This window comes from Heteronotia binoei, unplaced genomic scaffold, assembly GCF_032191835.1.
Source record: "Heteronotia binoei isolate CCM8104 ecotype False Entrance Well unplaced genomic scaffold, APGP_CSIRO_Hbin_v1 ptg000294l, whole genome shotgun sequence".
NCBI lineage: Eukaryota > Metazoa > Chordata > Lepidosauria > Squamata > Gekkonidae > Heteronotia > Heteronotia binoei.
In genome coordinates this window covers 259,637-281,254 of record NW_026800011.1, presented here as the reverse complement: position 1 = coordinate 281,254, position 21,618 = coordinate 259,637, and the positions used below count along the sequence as shown (strand labels likewise).

The 21,618-nt window shown below is 40.3% G+C and overlaps 1 protein-coding gene across 1 annotated transcript in view; it reads left to right on the top strand.

Moving 5' to 3' along the window:
* The window catches only part of LOC132590555 (cyclic nucleotide-gated channel cone photoreceptor subunit alpha-like), a 40,938-nt gene extending 21,358 nt beyond the window's left edge, over nucleotides 1–19,580 (top strand). Inside the window, 8 exon segments of the mRNA XM_060263487.1 lie at nucleotides 358–475; nucleotides 2,827–2,943; nucleotides 5,163–5,327; nucleotides 8,452–8,505; nucleotides 11,069–11,179; nucleotides 13,678–13,785; nucleotides 16,947–17,053; nucleotides 17,407–19,580. Coding sequence (XP_060119470.1) covers nucleotides 381–475; nucleotides 2,827–2,943; nucleotides 5,163–5,327; nucleotides 8,452–8,505; nucleotides 11,069–11,179; nucleotides 13,678–13,785; nucleotides 16,947–17,053; nucleotides 17,407–18,905 — 2,256 coding nt within the window. The 5' untranslated portion in view covers nucleotides 358–380 and the 3' untranslated portion in view covers nucleotides 18,906–19,580.
* Nucleotides 19,581–21,618: the final 2,038 nt, after the last annotated feature.

The window sequence follows — 21,618 nt, the reverse complement described above, 5'->3', positions numbered from 1 at the left end:
AGGATTCAGGAAGGTGAACAAGTCCCACCCGTGTTGGTTTCATTTTTTTTCTGTCAGTCTCTTGCAGCTGCCATTTCTCCTGCAGCACAACTGGAGAGCTTTTGAATACTCCATTTAAAAAAATTGGAAATTGCTATTAAAGCATAGAACTCTTAAATTATAATGTTCTTTTGCCACAGTCTACTAGTTCCTCTGAATTCCTAGCTTTTGTTTAAAAAGTCTTTCACCTTTTCAATGGCAAAGAAACTGCCTGCACCTTCCCCCTGTATCTCTGCAACAAAAGAGCCCGGGGATTCTTATTTTTGAATTGTCATTTCTAGCCTGCAGAGATTACTGTATGTTCCCCCTGTGTTACAGGTATCACTTGGATGTAAAGTAAAATGGCTAAAGTTGACACCCATCACTCCTATTCTGCTCGGCACAGACTGTCCATGAAGGTTGCTGACGATGATACATTAGACAATGGAGTCAGCAGGTCAGTGCTTCTGTTTCTTAGTTTGTGTCTTAGCTCAGGATGACAATACATAGTTCTCTTCCTCTGCTAAAACAGCCCACTGAAATAAGTTGGAGTGAGAGACCATGACTGGCCCAAATTTATCCAGTGAACTTCATGGCAGAGAAAGGGTTTGAACCTGAGTCTCCCCAGTCCTGGTCTGAAACTACTAGGTCACTACAGATGAGGCTTACCATGTGCTCACCTATGGCAGGTGAACTGCCAGCCCAGCTCTAAATTGCTCATGTTTGATAAATTGAATAGTAGGAGAAAAATGGGGAAGGGAATGACAGTGTACATACTGCAATGTCACTTCCTGGTAAGTAATGACAGTGTCTGCAGTAGTCAAGGAATTTATCTTAATTTCTATGGTCTTTACATTCCTGTACTATCACTTTTTGGTGGGCACCTGGAAATTGATGTAAGTGTCCACAATGGTCTCTCCTTCTCAGGCTTTCCCCCCCAGAACTACCAATGTTCATGGGCAAAGGGGCTGACAACCCAGCTCCAGCATGAAGCCAACTAATAAACAAGTAATGTTTGTTTTCTTCAGTACAGCAGTACAGTACAGAAGAAAGTGGGGCAAAGAAAGGAGAGTTTCCTCACCTGAAACAGAAAACGTTTATTAGAATAGGGGACACAGGATCAATAAAATAATAAAATTATTGGGAATATAAACTTTGCTTACTTTTCTTCTGGCTTTTCTGTGCACATGTTATACTTGTGGCTTTCCCACACAGTACTGTTTTGTCCCTGCAGGCAATCTTGACTTCCTTAGGTACACACCCTCTTGATCAAAAATAACGGCCTAATCTACATTGTGAGTTCATATTTGTTGGAGACCACTTTAACTGTTAAAGTTTCTTTTGCAGAATTCTGGGAAATCTAATGACCTTAAAATGGTGCCAGTTGGCAAATCCCTCCCCCCTTTGTCTACTAACATATAACCCAAAAAAGAGTGCTAGGAATGTGAAAGCATTCTTCCTAATTTTTGATTTTTTAAAAATTGGTCCTAATAAAAACCATGATAGAACTTGGACTTTGAGGTGTTTAAAAAGGCAGATCAGCAGAACTACTTCAGCTTGCACAACTTGATAAATTGGAGAATGTGTAAGAAAATAAAACATGGCATGATACAAATGCATAAGTAGAATGGCACAAGAGATGTAATAATCCAAGAATAGGATTAATAGCAGTCAATTTGTTGAAGCTTTTCAGACTATGGACAATAAATGGACTGATGGGATGGACAGAAGGCAAAGTTATAAATATAGATAATTAAGAAAAGGAATAGTTTGAGCAATTTGGAGGTCAGGTACCTGTTCAGTCATCTTGGAACTTTACTGGTTTCATCCTTTCAGTCTCCAGTAAAAGGGGAGCATTTGCAAATCAATCTCTTTCTCAATAGCCATTGGGAGAACAAAACAAAGAAAATGTAACACATTTATAGGTTAAAAGTACTGTCTGGTGGATCATTTTGTAGCATTATCTTTTTACTATCTGCTATATAAAAACTTTACAGAGAGGTTCCTGAAAGAATTTATGACCCTGCAACCCATGCAGAGGTACCCCAATCTAAGCCAATCCATCTCAATAGGCTTAGACTGATGTAACTCTGCCTAGGATTGCACTGCCAGTTACTGGGTTTCACAGGGGCCCAGAAGGTTCATTTCCTAGCTGATGTAGACATAACCTACATGAGAGCATTATTTGCTAAAGTGTCTGAGAAATAGCTGAAAGACATTGCTATTCCTTCAGGTGCAGTGACTAGATTATTTTGGTATTATTATAAGTTCTTATATATTGTTCTTTCACTGCTAACTTTCTTTTAAGAGTTTTTGTCACAATCTATGCTTGCTACAGAACACAAATCTGAACTATAAAAGATTATCTATAAAAACAATCTATTAACATACCTCTATAAAATGTGTTCTTTCCCCCACACCTGTAGCTGGTTGTACTCTCAGTGGTGTTCCGAGGATCTTTGGTTCTGATTGCAAATGGATGTATGATTTTTTAATATTGTCCTCTACTCTGGCCATCTGGAATGGCCGTGGCAGAAAATTTAATACATAAATACATAGATAATGCCTCTATTAGTAAGTTCTGTCCAGTAAAAACCCCTCTTGACCTCAAGAGAAGCAGAACATAAGCAGAAGATGATTAATGTACTGCGTTTTTTATAACGTCACTTGTGACAGTAATAGCATTTGTGATTGAGGAAGGAATGCATGTTCTTCCACGGTTCCCTAATTGGAAGGGGCTCAAGGAATAGCAAATGAACATTGGAAGGGACTGAATTTGTTGCTCTTTTTTATGGTTTGCATTCGAAGGACCCACTCACCGTGTGAGGACACGTCTTCTGAATTGCAAGGAGTCATTTCCATGGAGACAGGAGGCCTGTCTGAATCCCGAAGGAGCTCATTCACAGGCAGTGGAGCAATAGCTAGGTAAGCTTCATTTATGACAGGACAGTGACCTTGGAAGAGGTCATTGGTATCTAGTCCTGGAAGAAAAGGGGTGGGATGGACATAGCCAATAATTTTGAACAATGAAAGAAATTTGATTAATGCAAAGCTATAAAAGGAAATTAAACAAAGGGCAAGTTGCTTCTGAACCTTTAGGACAGTCTCGTGTCTAAGTGTGCTGTGGTGGGTAAGCTAGTTAAGAAATGAAAGCATTTTCCCTTTAGCTTCATGAGAGGACATAAAGGTGAAGGTGAAATCCTGACTTCATTGGCAATAATTTTATCAGAGCTATAAGGCTGTATTGTAGTTTTAGCTGGTGAGCATTGTCCAACTCACATTTCAAAAGCTTCTTGGGATGTGGTGAGCCATGACCATGAAGGGTATCAAAAGACGCTTTGGAATTTACCACTTCTCCATCTAAGTTTTCCTCAGTATATTAGAGTTATGGTGGGGAACTAACCTATGTGGAATTCTATCTTGTAAACACTAGCATGTAATAATTCCTTCTGAAAACTACTGTATCAGTTCCCATTTTATACAGCATCGTCATTTGGACAAAAGTAAAAACATTTGCTATTTCTCTTTTTAAAAGAATAGCTGTCATCCTTTTAAAAGCTGCTGAATGTTTTACTACTTTGGTTGAGGAATGAAGAAGTTTTGTTAATAAAATGGTTTTGTCATTGAATTAGCCCTGGAGAGCAGAGATTTTAAAATCTCTTATTGAATTGCTTTTATGAACCCACATGGTTTATTCACACCTTCAGCACAGAGTAAGAAAGGGACCATATTTGTTTCACTAGACTTGTCTCACTTCCTTTTGTGTGACATAATAGCGGCATATGGCAAATGTACTTACTTCCCTAAACGTGCACCCAGATCTCTATAACCAGGTTTTTTTTTAACAGTTAAGATTGTCCATTGATGGTAGAACCAAGGGCTCACCACATGTTCAATTTGCTGAAATTTTGAATAGATGTATGTTCATGCTGCTGTTTCCACAGCTGTTGGCATATTCAATACTAACCTTGGGACAGATTCTGAACTACATCCTGTTTAACTTTTTCCTGGTCAATAGTTCCTTCTGTTGTAAGGAGATATAATTGGGTTGCCAATTTGTATGTTTCCTTCTTTCATAATGAATTTCTGGGACCATACTGAGAGCAGGATTAAGGCAACATCATTCCAATGTCTATCACAATAATTTTATTGATGCATGATATAAAGCTACCAATTTTACATTGATTGATTATGTGATTTAACATTATTTCCTTCCTCTGTTCATGGCTGTTTTCACACTAAAGATTTCCCACATTTCAGCCACCCAGCTGGTGGTCCCCCCCATGTTTTCACATGATCCACTAATTGTGCCTATACCATTAACAGCTTGTTCTTTCAAAAACAACAACCTGCTATATTTTAAAATTGTAAAAAATAGCAATTCCTAGGCAGCGCATGAGCAATTTTTGTGTCTTAAAGGGGAACAGCATAATTGCATAAGTGAAGTCTGTCACTCTTTTAATTTGTTGATTACAAAAGGGGTCAGTCTCTGGCAACTATTAGCATAACAGAAGAGAATCACCTGCATATTTGGAGGCTCTGCAGGTATGAAGTTTTAAAAAGTTGTTATAGATATTGTATTATTCCTGTCTAGAATTATTTATGCTTTGTTTTAATAAATGAAAATAATTCACTGAAATTCAACCTGTCTGGAGGTGTCTACAAATATGTAGGTTTTTTTTAAAAAAAGTTTTAAAAAGAAAATGCTCCTCAAGTTAAAAAAAAAATTAAAACGGGAAGCGTGGAGAATCCTGAGGGTCATGTGAGAGCACAGCAGGGGTGCCTTCAATGCACATCAGGTGTGAAATGGAAATCACTGCCAAAAATAGAGAGAAAACAGCTGCCTGGAATCTCTTTTGCAAGGTTGCTTTCATGCAGAATCAAATCAGCAACTGCACTACAGTGGGAAATCACCTTGGCATGGAAACAGCCAATGTGAGGCACTGGAGAAAACTCAAAGATTCTTTGAGGCCATGTGCACTTTTAGAGAAGTAGGGAAGGGGGGAAAAGAAGTACAGGAGGTCAAAATTGAAGGAGTGTCTGAGCAGAGGCACAATTCTTTAACAGGAAGGTTGTCAGCTAAGCAATTCAGTAGAATATATGTAATGATAAAAGATAAACTAACACACTTGTCTCCATTTCAGATTATCACATTTCATCTTATCACTGACCTCCTGGGCAAGAAGACATTTGCATCGTGAAGATGAAAGGCCTGATTCTTTCCTTGAGCGCATTCGAGGGCCAGAGCTCAAAGAAGTTGCCAGTAGAGAGAGCAATGCCAACTCTGAAGAGGGAGGCCAGCTGAAAAAGTAAGAGACAACAATATTGAGAGAAAATTTGTTCAAGGAAGAATAGCATGGTCTGCAAATGTGTGCAGTGATGAGGGGCAAGAATACCCTTCTGACGCTGTGTGCAATTCAGAGCCATAACATTAAGAGGGAATTTTTCTGTTGCCTAAAATGGGATATGAATTGTAGATGTGATGCAGTGTGGTTTCAAGTGCCTGTGAATAGTCTTCAGTAAGCTTGCCCATTCAGTCGTATCTCTTTGGGGTTCTCAAACAAGTGGTTGACTTGAGCTGTTTCTACACTCAGGGCAGATTGTAATTTTATGAGCATTGAATCTGCCTGCAGAAAACTCCTGTTCAAAAGTAGTAGTAGGAGAAGAAGATATTGGATTTATATCCCACCCTATACTCTGACTCTCAGAGGGGGTGTTCACACACTAAATAATACACTTTGCAACTGGATTTTTACTGCATAAGAATAGCAAAACCACTTGCAAACAGTTGCCGTGTGAAAGCACCTAGAGTCTCAGAGTGGTTCACAATCTCCTTTACCTTCCTCCCCCACAACAAACACCCTGTGAAGTAGGTGGGGCTAAGAGAGCTCTCACAGAAGCTGCCCTTTCAAGGACAACTCCTGTGACAGCTATGGCTGACCCAAGGCCATTCCAGCAGCTGCAAGTGGAGGAGTGGGGAATCAAACCCAGTTCTCCCAGATAAGAATCAGCACACTTAATCACTACACCAAACTGGCTCTCTTGTACTCTTGTAAAGTGAGGAGCAACTCTGGGGTGAAACCGTTTTTGGTGCCAATTCAAGAAAATGAGTGTAAACGATTTAAGATAAGAACATAAGAGAAGCCATGTTGGATCAGGACCATCCAGTCCAACACTCTGTGTCACACAGTGGCCAAAAACTCTGTGTGTGTGTGTATATATATGTGTGTGTGTGTGTGTGTGTGTATATATATACACACACACACACACATATATATATATATACACACACACACATATATACACTGCGGCTAATACCACTGATGGACCTCTGCTCCATATTTTTATCTAACCCCCTCTTGAAGCTGGCTATGCTTGTAGCTGCTACCACCTCCTGTGGCAGTGAATAATGATAATGCAAAGCAAGACAGAAGTGATGGTGTTATGCAATGTAGATGAACATTTTAAATGCGCACTGAGAGAAGATCCTCTGTGAATTGTAGAAACAGCCTTGGTTCTTCTACAATCTCCAGGGCTGGCAGGCAGCCCAGTATGAAACACAGATTACCGAGAACACATAGCAATGAGATTCTACAGGCAGAAGACAATCTTCCATGTTTCACACCAAAGGACAGCTATGCTCTGCAATAGAATAAGAATAAAAATGAAAGAAATATGGACAGATGTGCAATTTTTGCAAACTTTATACAAGAGTCAAGCATCTAAAGCAATTTAGGGGGAGGAAGTTGGGGCTATATGGGTGACAGAACTGAGGGAAAGGGAATAGTAGTCATAGGAAGACTGAGACCAGGACAGGGTTCTAGAGGCTCATCTGCTGACCCTAGAAACCAGCCCAGATTTTTGGGGTCTCTTGAATTTTCCCAGTATGTGGATCCATTTATTCCAGGTTGGTTTTTTTCTATAATACATTTAAAAAGCTAAAGTTCATCTTACTGAATTGTCACTTACATTGGACTAATGCAGAATGCTCCCAGGCTATGCTGTTGCTCATGTAGAATGTTGGAACAATGCTTATTCTCAGACATGTATTCTACCTGCTCGATAGTAACAAGTTGGTTGCCAAAGTTCTGTCACACTGTTGTCTGACCAGGAAACAAAACCCAGAGTTATGCAGATAGGAGCAAGATATCACCAGAGGCAGAAACAGGTTCAGTCCCTACCTTTTACTTTCCCCTGAATTAGTATATGACTGCCATCCATTCTTTCAAAGGGAAAAGGTGAACTTTACCCAGGGTTTCCAACACTGCTTGCATAAATGCTGGGAGATTTGGGAGGCAGTGCCTGGAGAGAGTGGAGTTTGGGGAGGATGTGATGCTACTTCTAGGTGATGCTATAGGGATTTCCCCTACTCTCTGTGGTAAAGAGCATAGAGACTAGGGAAAATTCTTGGAGTGTCATGACAGAGGCCCTATTTTTCCCCACCCTCAATTTGTTGAGGGTAGGAAATTGTGGCTAGGGGCAATGAATTCCCCACTGGGCTTGGGCAATTAGGAAGCACTCTAAAGCTGCTCCTGACCTGGTCTTCACCAGTGGGAATTACACAGGAAGATAAAATTTGTCTCTGTGCCCAGAGAACACAGAGACACACTGCACACCCTGCTTAGAAGGTATTGTAATATTCAACCCCTCCCCCACAGCCTGCTCTAATAATAATATTTTGCTTGTTGAGTTGTCTCATTCAATTTTGAATGAAGAGCATAACTTGACCGAAAGAGTTCAAGGTGCACAGTACCAATAATCAATCCACCACAGATATGGAGATTTGTGTGAGTGGCATATGAACACCCATCAACTCTGGTTTCTTATATTAACCTTCACTTCATGTGTTAAACCAGAAGCAGGGAGCAAGAATATCTGTTACTTGTGCTTCTGCTAAACCTGCTGTCCAAACAGACCCCCAATATACTCAACTTTCCTCTTCACTAAAATGAAATATCTGCAGCATTTACCACCATGTTCCTTACCTACATTGAGGGCGAGTGAATTTTGCAGCAACAGTCCATGTATCTGTTTACCCTCCAGCAGTCTTGGCTGTGCTCCTGTAAAGATTATTGCAATGGTGTGAATAACATTTAGCGTAGCGGCCAATTGGCTACACAGCTATAAATAGCCAGATTCTTGGTCAAGCATTAATGCGCCTGAGAGCAGGCATGCTCTAGACACCTCCTAGGCTTGGTTACAAACGTGTTTGATGCACGTGAACAAGGATGACTGTTGTCCTGGATAGTTACAAAAGAGACTTAGTGTCATGGTCAAAGATGACCTCTTTAATCTTTTCAGCATATAGGATTCAATCTATAGCAAGGTGCAAGCCAAGGTTTACGCATGCAAGGCCAAGTATTTAATTTACGTCTAGAGTTTTTGTGTCGTCACTTTATTTATACCTTTGTTCATTTAATCAATCTGCTCTAGTCATTGGGCTCTGGCCAGATTTAATATCAACTACTCCAACAACACGAATGAAGAGTAAGTACACCACTATCTGCTGATTGTGTCTTGCTTAGTCTATCTCCCCTTAGCAAAACACACTGCTGCCCCCCATAAGCTAGTTTCCCTGCTTTTCTCCTCTTGCAGCTTGATGGCCTTTTGCTAAAGCAAAAGTTCTTTCTTATAGATAATGAGCTACCCTTTTTCTTCTTAGCAGGCTACTAGTAATGCTGACTTGGAATTTCCCTGCCATAGTGTTGGAACGCTTGCACGTAATGACTTCCTTTTTAACCCTATTTGTTTGGCCAGGTGGCTGAGTTTGTGGAGTTTCTTCCAGATTTGTACATAGGTATGTTTACAGATAAAATCCATGCATGTTTTGAAGCCCATCAGTCTATATCTTGTGTAGCAAACCACTTCAGGATACATTTACCACCTACCTTTACAAACAGCAGTAGCTGACTCCCATATTAGCTTCAGTGGGTTCTCACTCTGGTGCTGTTTGTTTTGCCTCTTCGATTGAGCATGAACTGCTGCTTTAATAAGAGTACCTCAGACACCCTTGATTGGGCCAAACTAGATGTTACATGAGAAAAGAGTCAGGCTGGGATGCTCAGCCCAACTCAGATCACATGTATATACTGGAAAATTCATCTTAAAAGTGCTCCATCATTCTGGAGCTCTGTGAGGGTGGGGAGGAGGGGCTTCAAGTTTCCCTTCTATGACACATTTGCCAGTGAAAATGACCGCAGTGGGCCCTGTTTACACCTTTGTCAGGTTCTCTGTATCCTAGGAACTCATGTCACACAAAGCATGTAGAGAAATATAACTTTTGAAAAGCCCCACAACTAGCCAGAATTACATACAGCCTATTCCTGAACTGTTCAGAGTTTCTCTTTTAAGTAGCTTGGTGGAAAGCAGTAATCAATTTCTGGATCTTCCAGCAATAATTTAGCATATAATTGCTGCTGGCTGTGTCAGAACTGCAAAGTAGTTTCACTAGTAAACCAGTGAGAAAGTGTCTGTGTACCCATAAAAATTTAAACATGACATCTGGACTGAAAACCTGCTGTAAAGAATGCATGGGTACAGCAATGGTTCTGCAGAGCTACTTAGGTTTAGGGCTTAAGCTGGGCTTTTTTAGTAGAAAAGACCCAGCAGGAACTCATTTGCATATTAGGCCACACCCCTGACATCACCATTGTTTCACAAAGGACTTTTTTGTAAAAAAAAGCCTAGCCCAGCAGGAACTAATTTGCATATTAGGCCACATCCCTGACATCACAATTGTTTCACAAAGGACTTTTTTGTAGGAAAAACCTAGCCCAGCAGGAACTCATTTGCATATTAGGCCACACCCCTGTTGCCAAGCCAGTAGGAACTGTGTTCCTGTGTGTTCTTGCTTAAAAAAAAAAAGCCCTGGGCTTAAGTACATATTACTCAGCATTTTGTGTAACTAAAGGCCAACAGCCACTTTGCAAGAGAAAAAAAGCAACTTTAGGAAAGGGGTTCAAAACAAATATGCTGTTGGAGGGGGCGGGGGAGATATTTAACCCCTTTTATGCCTACTGCATTTTCATGCAAATAAATGCTTGCCTCTGATATATTGTAATAATTCTTTTTGTTCCCACCTGGCTGGATAACTGAAGGAGACTAGGAAGAAATGGGATAAAAATATAGCATGCTGCTGAGGGAATGTTTGCACCAGGAGGGGGAAAAGGTGCTTTGTCACCCAAAAGGGCTAAAGTTCTGGGAAAAGAGTGTGAGAGAAAGCAGGAGGGGAGGATAGAAGGCCTGAGGGAAGGAAAGGGAACAAGGCAAAGCTGGGTTGAAGGTATGAGATAGCTGGGCTGAAAGAGAAAGGGGTAGGGGAGGAGGAGGAGGAGGAGGAAGATTTGTATGTGGCCTGATCCTGACACTTCCTTTCTTCCTATCTGTGCTCATACTGGTATTGATGGGGTGATGGGAGAAAACAAGGTTCTGGGGATTCCTCCAAGCATACGTACTTCTTCTGCATTTTGTACTTCACTCACAAACTATATAATGACTTGGACATAATATATTTGGATCCAAGGTGTAGGGAAGTGCCAAAATGAGAGAATAAAACTTCAGCTCATCTTGAAAAAATAACTTTGCATTAGAAAACCATATAGAAGCTGTCTCTTTATTTGTATTCTGCACTTTTTGGTTCTCAGAGTTCCTTTTGGGCTGCTGAATCAAAATGCTGTGATGAATGCCACTGGGTGGTATCCTTCCTTAGGCTCATGAAGATGCCTATTAATTTATTTTGTTTAAACAATTTTGTTTACCCCCCCCAAACCCCTCCCCCACAAAAACAACAACAGTGAATCAAGCAGTTTGGAATAATTTTATTTAAAATCCTCACAACTGTTGTTAGCAGATCATAAAGCATGGGCAAAACTCTTGAAAAATCAGCCATCTGTCTCTATGGCACAGTCCGTCTGCTATTGGTGATCTCAATTATTGTAGAATCCTTTGTATTCAGCCTGTGAGTAGCCTCCTCTAGTCTACCTATTCTTGGGCCTGGTGTTGTAGAGCCAGCCACTGATAAGGCAGTAACAATGCTGAGTTTGTTACACAGAAAAAAAGAGGAAAAGAATGAGGTTAAAGAGGAAAAAAAGGAGGAAGAAAAGAAAGAGGAGAAAAAAGTGGAAAAGAAGGAGGAGAAAAAAGATGATAAAAAGGAACCAGAGTAAGTATAAATTGGAATGATTTTATCTTTGCAACACACTTCCTCTTCCCTAGAATGCCTATTACAGGAGCAGTGAAAGGTGCCTGCTCACTGACAAAGCCAGAGTTTCTGTACACTCAGGGGACTCTCCAGGTATGCTGAAATTAGAAATACATAAATTGCAAATTAGAAATAAACGACTCCACCTTGCAATGAGACTGAACATGCTCATTTCCCTTGAAATGTTGACAGCAGTTGAGTTTCAATTAAAGAAAGGAGGGGTGTGTGAAAGAGAGAAAACTGGCCTTCAGAAGCCTGTAAGTGCTTACAGGATCCTGGAGGGGGAGATCTGGGTTCAAGGCAGGATTGCCCGGTTCCCCTGGGTCACCGGTGGGAGATGTGTGGAAGGGCTTCCAAATCCAGGTTGGGAAACTCCTAGAGATTTGGGGATGAAACCTGAGGAGCACAGGGACCTCGGGGTACAATGCCATAGAGTCAGGAGTTTTTTTCTGGAAAAAGAGTTTCCAGAACTCTCAAGAGGGAAATGAAGGAGAAACACATGGGTGCCTCTCATGAACTTGTAAGCATTTTTGAGAATTGTGTTTCCACAAAGAGGTTCCGGAACTTTGTTCCACCACATTCCCCCCAGAAAAAAAGCCTTGCATAGAGTTCATCCTCCAAAGCATCCATTTTCTCCAGGGAAACTGATGTCTGTAGTCTGGAGATGAGCTGTAATTTCAGGGGATCCTCAGGTCTCACCAGGATGCTGGCATCCCCAGTTCAAGGTGTGACAAATTCAAAATGGTTTATCCTCTCCAGTGAGTTACTACATGGGTAGCTCAATGTCAATCACAAACAGAGCAAAACAGGCAATCCATAGACAAGGCAGGGGACTCTCCAAGTAAAATGCTGATTTGTAAATTATCCAGAAGCAAAGAAGGAAAGCTCATCAAAACATCACACAGAGGACAGAGAGTGTTCCAAAGTCCTGGAACTCTGAGAGTCAGTTTAAAAAAGCAAAGGAGGGACAGGGGGAAATGGGCCTTCCCAAGATCCTGGGAGGCTATAGAATCCAGGAAGGGAAGATCTGGATGTGTACACTGGGGGAAAATTTCTGCCTAATGATTTCTCATAGTCCTGCAGCTTGTTCTCTCTGGTAGTAAACTATCCCACCGCCTTCCTTTGCTGACCTAATTGGCCACAGTGACTGGAGGATTTGTACAGCATGCCAACCAGTTCCTCATCAGCCAGCTTTAAAGTCTGCTGGGGCTGATAGCTGCTCTTTCTCCACTCAGCCTTAAAAGTTTATGGTGATCTTGGCCAGTCTCTGATCTTACTGACAGGCAGGGATTTTTTTTTGTAGCAGGGTTCTTAGTACAGGGCCTACTGTAAGCTCCAAGAGGATTGGCTATATTAGGGGGATGGAACCTAATTTGCAAAGGAGTTCCTGCTACAAAAAAGCCCTGTGGGTGGTTTTGAAGATTCTGTGAAAGAGTGGGACAAAGGACACTATTCTGAGCTACTAGGAAGAAGGGCTGCAGTGGGTTATAGATTTTCTATCTATAAGTGTTTTTCTATCTATAATAAATAGAAGGAATGAAAAAAGCACTCAAAAGTCAGCTGAACATTGATTCCAGGGAGTATGTTGCAAAGATTACATCCCAAGTGTGTGTTTTGGCCTACAAATGCTAAAGTGTTAAGCAATAGAAGTAGTACCAGTAATAAACTTGTAGTAGCAGTAGTTCTACCATAACCCTGTAAATGTGGTTAAGAGGATGTCAGGATATTTTCCACCTGATTTTCAATTGACTATTAAGCAGGGGTTTAAAAAGCAACTGATGACATAGTGTTGTGCTCTTTGTGGGAAGGGGAGAAATGTGCTATTCATGTGGATCTCTACTTGTTTTAGCTCTGGGTATCTCCTCTGTTTTTTATAGGCCTGTGATAACTAATGCTGGCACAGATTAATAGAGCATGTTCTGAAGTCGGCTTTGTTGGGACTGCTAATTTGTTGAAAAGAGGGTATTGTCCAAACAGATTGTAATTCATTGTGATGCCTTGATCAGTTCCAGCTTCAATGTGCTGTGGAGTACACTAGATTTAAACACATTATTAAAACACTTGTTACCCTGCTGACTGATGATGAAGTCAACCTGCCAGCTTCAATTTTGAGAGCATCAGGAGGTGCTGTATTCAGGGCTGAACCTAGACTGTCTGGCACCCTAGGCAAGGCTAACTTCTGGTGCCCCCCCCCCCCACACTGATAACATCACTGAGTCACATGCACAATTGGGTGGCCCCAGAAAGTCAGCGCCCTAGCCAGTCACCTAGTTTGCCTAATGGCAGGGCTGGCCCTGGCTTTATTGGACCAGACTAGGTACTGGCCCACACAGAAGTTATTCCCTTAATCAACGGCCCATGCTGCAGTCTGCTGAGGAAAATATGATCAATTTGGAAGATGTAGAATTTCTGTGACTAGTGGTCTTTCATTTGTGTTCACCTTTTGCTTTCCTTTTTAGGAAGAAGAGAGATATCTTTGTGATGGATCCTTCAAGCAACCTGTATTACCAGTGGCTGTCTGTCATTGCAATGCCAGTATTCTATAATTGGTATATGTTAATATGTAGGTAAGGATTATTCCTTAATTGTCTCTTGCTATAATTGTTGGTTTCAATTGTTTACTTTTATCTCTTTATGGGTACTCAGACGGTTGAGTATAACAGATTAAAAATATAATGAAGTATTTATTACACAGTGTGACAATTATTAAAAACAAGATAGGTATAAAAGCAGTGATAATCCAACCTATTGAATTTGCACATTAACTGAATCATATAACTGAGTATCTCATAAAAAGCCACAAGACCAGATATGTTTCGGCTCTGAGAACTTTCTTCAGTGGCCTAAAACCAAATAGCACACACTTAAAACCATTTACAACGATTGAGGGCCAAGCAGGTTTGTAGTGTTTCAACTGTGAAGGGAGACTTCAATTAAAAATTAAGTCCATATATAATTTTGAGCCAACCTGCAAAGATGGCAGTGTCTCTCACCAATTATTCTGTCTCTGGCCAAGTATCCATCATCTTTCTATGTGCTAGCACACATGGAGCCTTCCCTCACATTAAAACACTACAAACCTGTTGCCCCTCAATTGTTATAAATGGTCAAATGTGTCTTATCTAGTGGCTTTTTATGATATATTCAGTTATATTCAATAGGTTGGATTTTCACATTGCTTTCATATCTATGTTGTTTTTAATAGCAAATTGTTACACTTGTTTACGTATCTATCTTGTTTTTAATAGTTATTTGTTACCCTGTGTAATGAATACTTTGTTATATATTTAAGTCTGTTATACTCAACCTTCTGAGTACGCACCTTGTTGTTGTGGTTTCTTTCCCCTTTGTTTTTCTTTCTGACTTTTATATCTCTTTAACTATAGCTACTGGATATGAACAAAATTCAATAGTTCTAATGTTCTAATTTGCAATTTTTCATTATGGTTTTTACAGTTTTAAAAACTGCACTGTCTTCTTTTAAATCTTGGGTAGATAGATGTTCACTATTGCATAATCATTCTAGCCCAATACTGTCCACCTCAACTGGAGCTGCTATGCAGTATTTTAGACAGAGATCTTTCTTAGCCCTGGTGTGGGTCATGCTTTTGGGAAAACCCCTCACCTCAGATGCTCAAACTAACCTTTATCCTAACCCCAAATCTATCACTAAGTACCAAATCCTCTCACTGCAGGTAATCCCTCCAACTCTATCCAAAATTCTAAACCAGTCACTGATCAAATTCTATTCCTAAATGTAACCAAGCACTAACTGCAAGAATATCTCCAAAACTGAATCCTGACACCACTAATCCTTATCTATATTCACAATAAAAGTAGTCCTTTCCTGATTGCTCCACTTAGGAACAGAGTCTTTCTTCAGATTTCATCATGTTCCTGCTACTAATCCCAGATTCATTCCCAACTTCAACCTTAATACATGTAAATTTTTCAAATGGACCATATGGACCAAACAGTGGTTCCTGGGGCCATTTTAAACTGGGAAAATTGGGTGGAGGCTTAGCTTTTCTTTCATGTCGTAGCCCAGATCTGAATTGTGCCCCCAAGTACAAGGTAATTGACTTCAAAAAACTCCAGGTGTGCCTCAGCTGGAACTACCTGCTCATTGTCTGCTTAGCTTCCTTCTACCTCCCTTTCACATGAAATCTCAGAGATCTTGGTCACCCATTCATGCAAAGTGCTATAACCTTTCCCCTCAAGATATCAGTTGAGGCTAGCAAAACCTCACATTCTTGTTTTACTTTTCCTTTATTAATAGAATTTGTGATTTTTCTCAGAAATTTAGAATGCCAGCCCTTTTTTCCCCTCACACTTGGGTATTTCTGTCCTCAATGAAGCAATCCAAAATAGACAATATTAATAACGGTAATTTTAAAAAGTATTTTAAGAAAGAAACATTTGCAATGTTATGCTTGTAATTCTTAAATCCATATGTTTGTCTTTATGAAGCAGGAGTTGCATTGTTTTTTCTACTCTGATTTGCAGCAAGCTCCATGTGCACAGCGAACTGCAGGGGCCCTCTGGTGGCTTCAGTGCAGCAGCAGCTTACAGGCTGTGAAAAGACCAAACATATTGTGCTTAAACACCTCGCGCTGGAGCACACAGGGATTCAAAATTCTTAATACTGACTAGATTATGCTCTACTATCACCAAAGTATGTTTTTTCTTTCTGAATATATAATTCCCAATGAAGGATACCTTCAGTGCTTAATGTTGTTAGGCAGGGCTTCTAGGAAGTGAAAGCGGAACACTCGGCACAGAGAGAATATGGTGGACATGGCATCTTACATGGCTTGAGCACAAGTCAGTGGGGCCAGAACTGAATGAATGAAATGGGATCCACAGAGAAGCAGTCTCCTGCACACAGCAGAGGCAGGTGGGACCTGATTATTATATAGGGTTGCCAAAGTCAGGTTGGGAAATTCCTGCAGGTGGAGAAGGTGGGGTTTGGGGAGGGACTTCAGAAGGGTAGTAATAGAGTAATCCTTCTAAAACATCCATTTTCTCTAGGGTAACTGATCTCTGCAGCCTGGAGATCAGTTGTGATTCTGGGAGATCTCCAGGCCCCATCTGGAGACTGGCAACCCTATTTACAGGCTAAAAAAAGATGGAACTCCCTACTTCCTTGCAATACCCTTTCTCACACAAGTTTTTTTTTTCTGCTTTCCTTTTTTCACCCACTCAGTACCTTTTCCTTTGAAGCTTCCTAGTGCTTGCAAAGGCATCTTCACCCATTAGATAAAAACATCCTTTAAACTCCTTGTGAAGATCCACCTATGTAATACTTTCCTGAACAACTCCCTCCTCTGTTTCCCAGTTGATTTTCTGCCACCTCTGCTAATCATCCCGATTGTTATTTGTTGGTCTTCGTAATCAAAGCAGGGGTATGTCATACTGTGGACACTAGACTGATATTTGGTTGCCTTTCATTCTTTCAGTCTAAGCTTTCTTCTATATCCAGTGTCATAATATCTAAGCAAAATTTTACTTACTACATGTTCTGATTCTTCATCTGAAGATGTTAAGAGTTTTATACAAGGTTCCTACTTTATTTTCACAATAATCCGGTAAAATCAGCTTGATGGACACACACACACACAATGCTGTGGATATGACTGTTCAAAAACCATGGAACCAGAATACGGTCTTCTGCATATTTTTAGCATTCAAATGTAATCCAGTCTTCTTTTCTTTTTGTGTTTTTTAGAGCCTGTTTTGATGAACTTCAGATGGACCACATGTGGCTTTGGTTCATCTTCGACTATTCCTCTGATGCTGTCTACATCTTGGACACTTTTGTCAGGTTTAGAACAGGTGGGTTCAACTACTATTAAATTACACCAATGAATCTACTGTTCATCAACCACCATACTAGATCAAAAGAGAAGAATTACTGAATGTGATGGAGTGTACTGAAATAATCCCTAGTCTAAAACAAGATATATATCTAGAGAAGTGCTGTGGAGACACAACTCAGACATTCACACCATGGCCTTGACTGTATTTTTTGAACACCTGGTAAGGATTTACAAATCCTCAGTAGAAGGGGTTGTGCCACAGAGGTTAAAATGCACATTTCTGAGGCAGTAATGTTTATATTCACAAGCATATAATCCATTTTCTGATGTTAGCGTTCCACTTAAATGATCTATTTTAATTTGTTAAAGGTTTCCTTGAACAAGGACTACTAGTTCGAGATGAAGAGAAGTTAAGAGAAAATTATAAAAAAACTTCACAATTCAAATTGGACCTACTGTCACTTGTCCCGACAGACATACTGTATTTAAAATTTGGGCTGAACTATCCTGAAATTCGGTTTAACCGCCTTCTGAGGCTTTCTAGGCTATTTGAGTTTTTTGACCGTACAGAAACGAGAACAAACTATCCAAATATATTTCGAATTGGGAACCTTGTCTTGTATATTCTAATCATTATCCACTGGAATGCATGTATATACTATGCCATTTCAAAGCAAATTGGATTTGGAACAGACAGTTGGGTCTATCCCAATGTGTCCATTCCAGAACATGGACATCTGGCTAGAAAGTATATTTATAGCTTGTATTGGTCAACGTTGACATTGACAACCATTGGGGAAACTCCCCCTCCAGTGAAAGATGAAGAGTTTCTGTTTGTGGTCATTGACTTTCTAGTGGGAGTGCTCATCTTTGCTACCATTGTCGGTAATGTAGGTTCTATGATTTCTAACATGAATGCTTCAAGGACAGAGTTCCAGTCCAAGGTTGATGCTATCAAACAATACATGCATTTCCGGAAGGTCTCTAAAGAATTGGAAGCCAGGGTTATTAAATGGTTTGATTACCTGTGGACCAACAAGAAAACAGTGGAAGAGAGGGAAGTTCTTAAGTACCTTCCTGACAAACTGAGAGCTGAAATTGCTATAAATGTCCACTTGGATACACTAAGAAAAGTGCGTATCTTCCAGGATTGTGAAGCAGGCCTCCTGGTTGAACTGGTGTTGAAGCTAAGACCCACAGTCTTCAGTCCTGGAGATTACATCTGTAAGAAAGGTGATATTGGGAGAGAAATGTATATTATCAAAGAAGGAAAATTAGCTGTTGTGGCTGATGATGGGGTGACACAATTTGTAGTCCTAAGTGATGGCAGCTATTTTGGGGAAATTAGCATCTTAAACATCAAAGGCAGCAAATCTGGTAACAGGAGAACAGCCAACATCAGGAGCATAGGCTATTCAGATCTGTTTTGCTTGTCTAAAGATGACTTGATGGAAGCGCTCACAGAGTATCCTGATGCTAAACAGGCACTGGAAGAAAAAGGACGGCAAATTTTGATGAAAGACAACTTAATTGATGAAGAAGCAGCCAAAGCAGGAGCTGACCCCAAAGATTTGGAGGAGAAAGTAGAGAGACTTGAAGTATCTCTAGACAGTCTCCAAACCAGGTTTGCTAGACTCCTAGCAGAGTTCACTGCTGGTCAATCCAAAGTCAAGCAGAGACTTATAAAAGTGGAGAACAAAGTAAAGAAATATGGAAGTGGTACCTTGTCAGAGGATGAGACTGAAAAGACTTAGGAGAAAAAGAATTGTGCACTCTTTTATCTTCATTCAGCACATGAGAGAGATGAACACACATGCAAATATGTAAACATGGTTATTTTTATATGGATCAAAACAATGCGCTTATAGAGTTTTTAACAGAAGCAATTGAGTTGTATATAGGAAATTCGTAAATTTTATGTTTTTAGAAAGAGATCTTCACATACACCCCCCACCTTTTCTACTGGTAAAATCATGAGGCATGATCAAACCTCCTTGAAGGTAACTTCTGTGGGTCTGACCACATGTATTATATTGTTACTTCTGTATTTGCTGCCGAGAGACTCTTGTGTAAATTAATAGTCTGATGAAACAGATCATACACATAACTATTCTAGTTTTACATTTTTCTACCTTGAAATCATAGCTGCCTCTCAGTGAATATAATGTCTGGGCTTTTATAGTAACTCATCATGTTCACTTAAAAATAGATTTGTAAAGACTGGTATTATATTTTGCAGTCTTTTGCACCGTAACTGAATTGTTTCTGTACTGCCATGCTGCAGATTTCAAGATCTGTATTTGGGTTTCAGTGTTCTCTTGCCATTGGAAAGTCCAGATGATTTACTCTCAGGGTATATGCATAACTCACACAGACAGGTTGCTGTAGAAGTGCCCTCATCACATTTGGTTCAGTCCTTTTTTCAGGACTCATTTCATAACATGAAGAGCATGGTCACAATCTAGCCAGTGTTAAGAGTTTATTAATCCTCTAAATTTCTATTGGAAGACTGGCACATGCTTAAAACATTTCCAGGATGGACCTCGTGGGAAAGCGGTTCTTTCCATGTCCTGCAGGACTTGGTTGAGCAGTGTTGACTGGCTAATATCTATATAACATCAAGAATGTTGCTCCTTTTCTTCTCAGAAGCCAGGTTTTCAACTTAAAAAATGAATTATGGATTTGTAAAAAGATAAATGCTGAATAAACTTTTAATTACACCAATACAGGGCTTTTTTTTTTAGCTGGAACACACAGGAACGCAGTTCTGACTGGATTGGCATTAGGGGTGTGACCTAATATGCAAATGAGTTCCTGCTGGGCTTTTTAAATACACCCCTCCTGCACCAATAGATGTCGACATCTTAAACAATGAAATGCTTGAAGCATGGGGGAAGAGGCAAAATGAATCTGGGCTCAAACTGGTTGCAAATATGTCTGTTGTTTGTAGTGTAAGGATAATGATGGTGGTGGGGAGAAGTAGGCTGCCTTCATAAAAAGCCCCAATGTCAAATCCTTAGGTATATCTGTGTATGCCCTCAGAGAGTAGTGTGTGCATCTTTCATGCTTTTAAAAAATTATATTGTACATCCTTCCTCCAAGAAGCACAGGGACACATCCTTCTTCTCTCCTCCAAGTTATCTTTGCAACAACAAGTTGCTGTGGGAGTGACTGGCCCGAAGTCACCCAGCAACTTTCCATTGTTGAGTAGGGGCTGGAACCCAGCTCTCTCAGATCACAGTTCAGCACTCCCATCTCTATGCTATGCTATCGTTCTCTGTTTGCTCTCACCACTCATTACTAGACAATGAAGACTCTCTCTTCATCTTGTAGGCCCTGAATACAGATCTTGCAATGTTTGCATATATGTCCTGGAGATAATCAGTTCTAAAATAGATATGGTTATTTTGAGAAGATTCTTGGAAAGAAAAAAAAAGGAGTAGAACTGTGGAATCCATCAGTATGGTTCCAATCCCATGAGTAAGCTCTGCTAATCATAGAAGGACTTACATCTGAGTATACATGTTTAGGACTGGGTTGTATGTGCCCATTTTATGGTTCTGCTAAAATAAATCTTGCTTAAAGGTACACAAAGGACTCCTCTTTTTGTATCTTATTAGCACTGAACTTGTCATCCACTCTCACAGATTTTTCTGGCTTTATAACTGAGTAATAGTGTTTAGTGTGAGGAGCATAAATCTTATTAAAACAAGAAAACACTCTGCAAGGAGATTTCCATGAACTTCAATTTCTTGCTTCAGATCACCAGTTCCTAGTGAAAGATAACCCAGGCTATATATTATGAGGGTGCTATCAATCTTTCTTTCTTACTGGACTCTTAGGCAGGTGATAGACACACTGGACACAGTTGTTTTAGAACTTTATATGTCCCTCCCTCCCTCCCAGCAACTGGCATTGTATGCTGAAGACAGCAGAATGCCAGTGCAGATATTATAATATACCTTCCCAGAGCTTTTGTTTTTGTAGTAGGAACTCCTTTGCATATTAGACCACACACTCCTAATGTAGCCAATCCTCCAAGAGCTTACAGGGCCTGCTGTAAGCTCCAGGAGGATTGGCCACATCAGGGGTGTGTGGCCTAATATGCAAAGGAGTTCCTACTACAAAAAAAGCCTTGTACCTTCCATAAACTCACCTCCAAAGAAGATTCAGAAAAGTGGTTAAGCTCACAGACCCATCATGGTCTGTGAGCTTGGCCCATCATAGGTATGGGCCAAGAACATACCAAGGCTTCTGTAGAAAAGGAAAGCCAAAAGGCTTACTGGAGTACAGCACTGCAAACCAGTGACTAATGCCCCCTTTACTTGCTTCCTGCTTCTCACTTGACTTTTCAGCCTTTCTTAGTAAAGCTGCAAACATCCAAATATTTAAAGTTTAACCTTTCCAGGCAGAAAGATCACTCAGAAAACGTCTCCCCACTAAGAAACAGAAGTGATAGTGAAGAGCAGGGATGAGATCAGGCCTCAGTTTCAGCAGGCGCTCATAGGAACGCAGCTTCTGAATCTTTCTGAGGGTTCCCCCTCCTCCTCCTCATCTACCTTGTCCATTGAATAGTAGGCG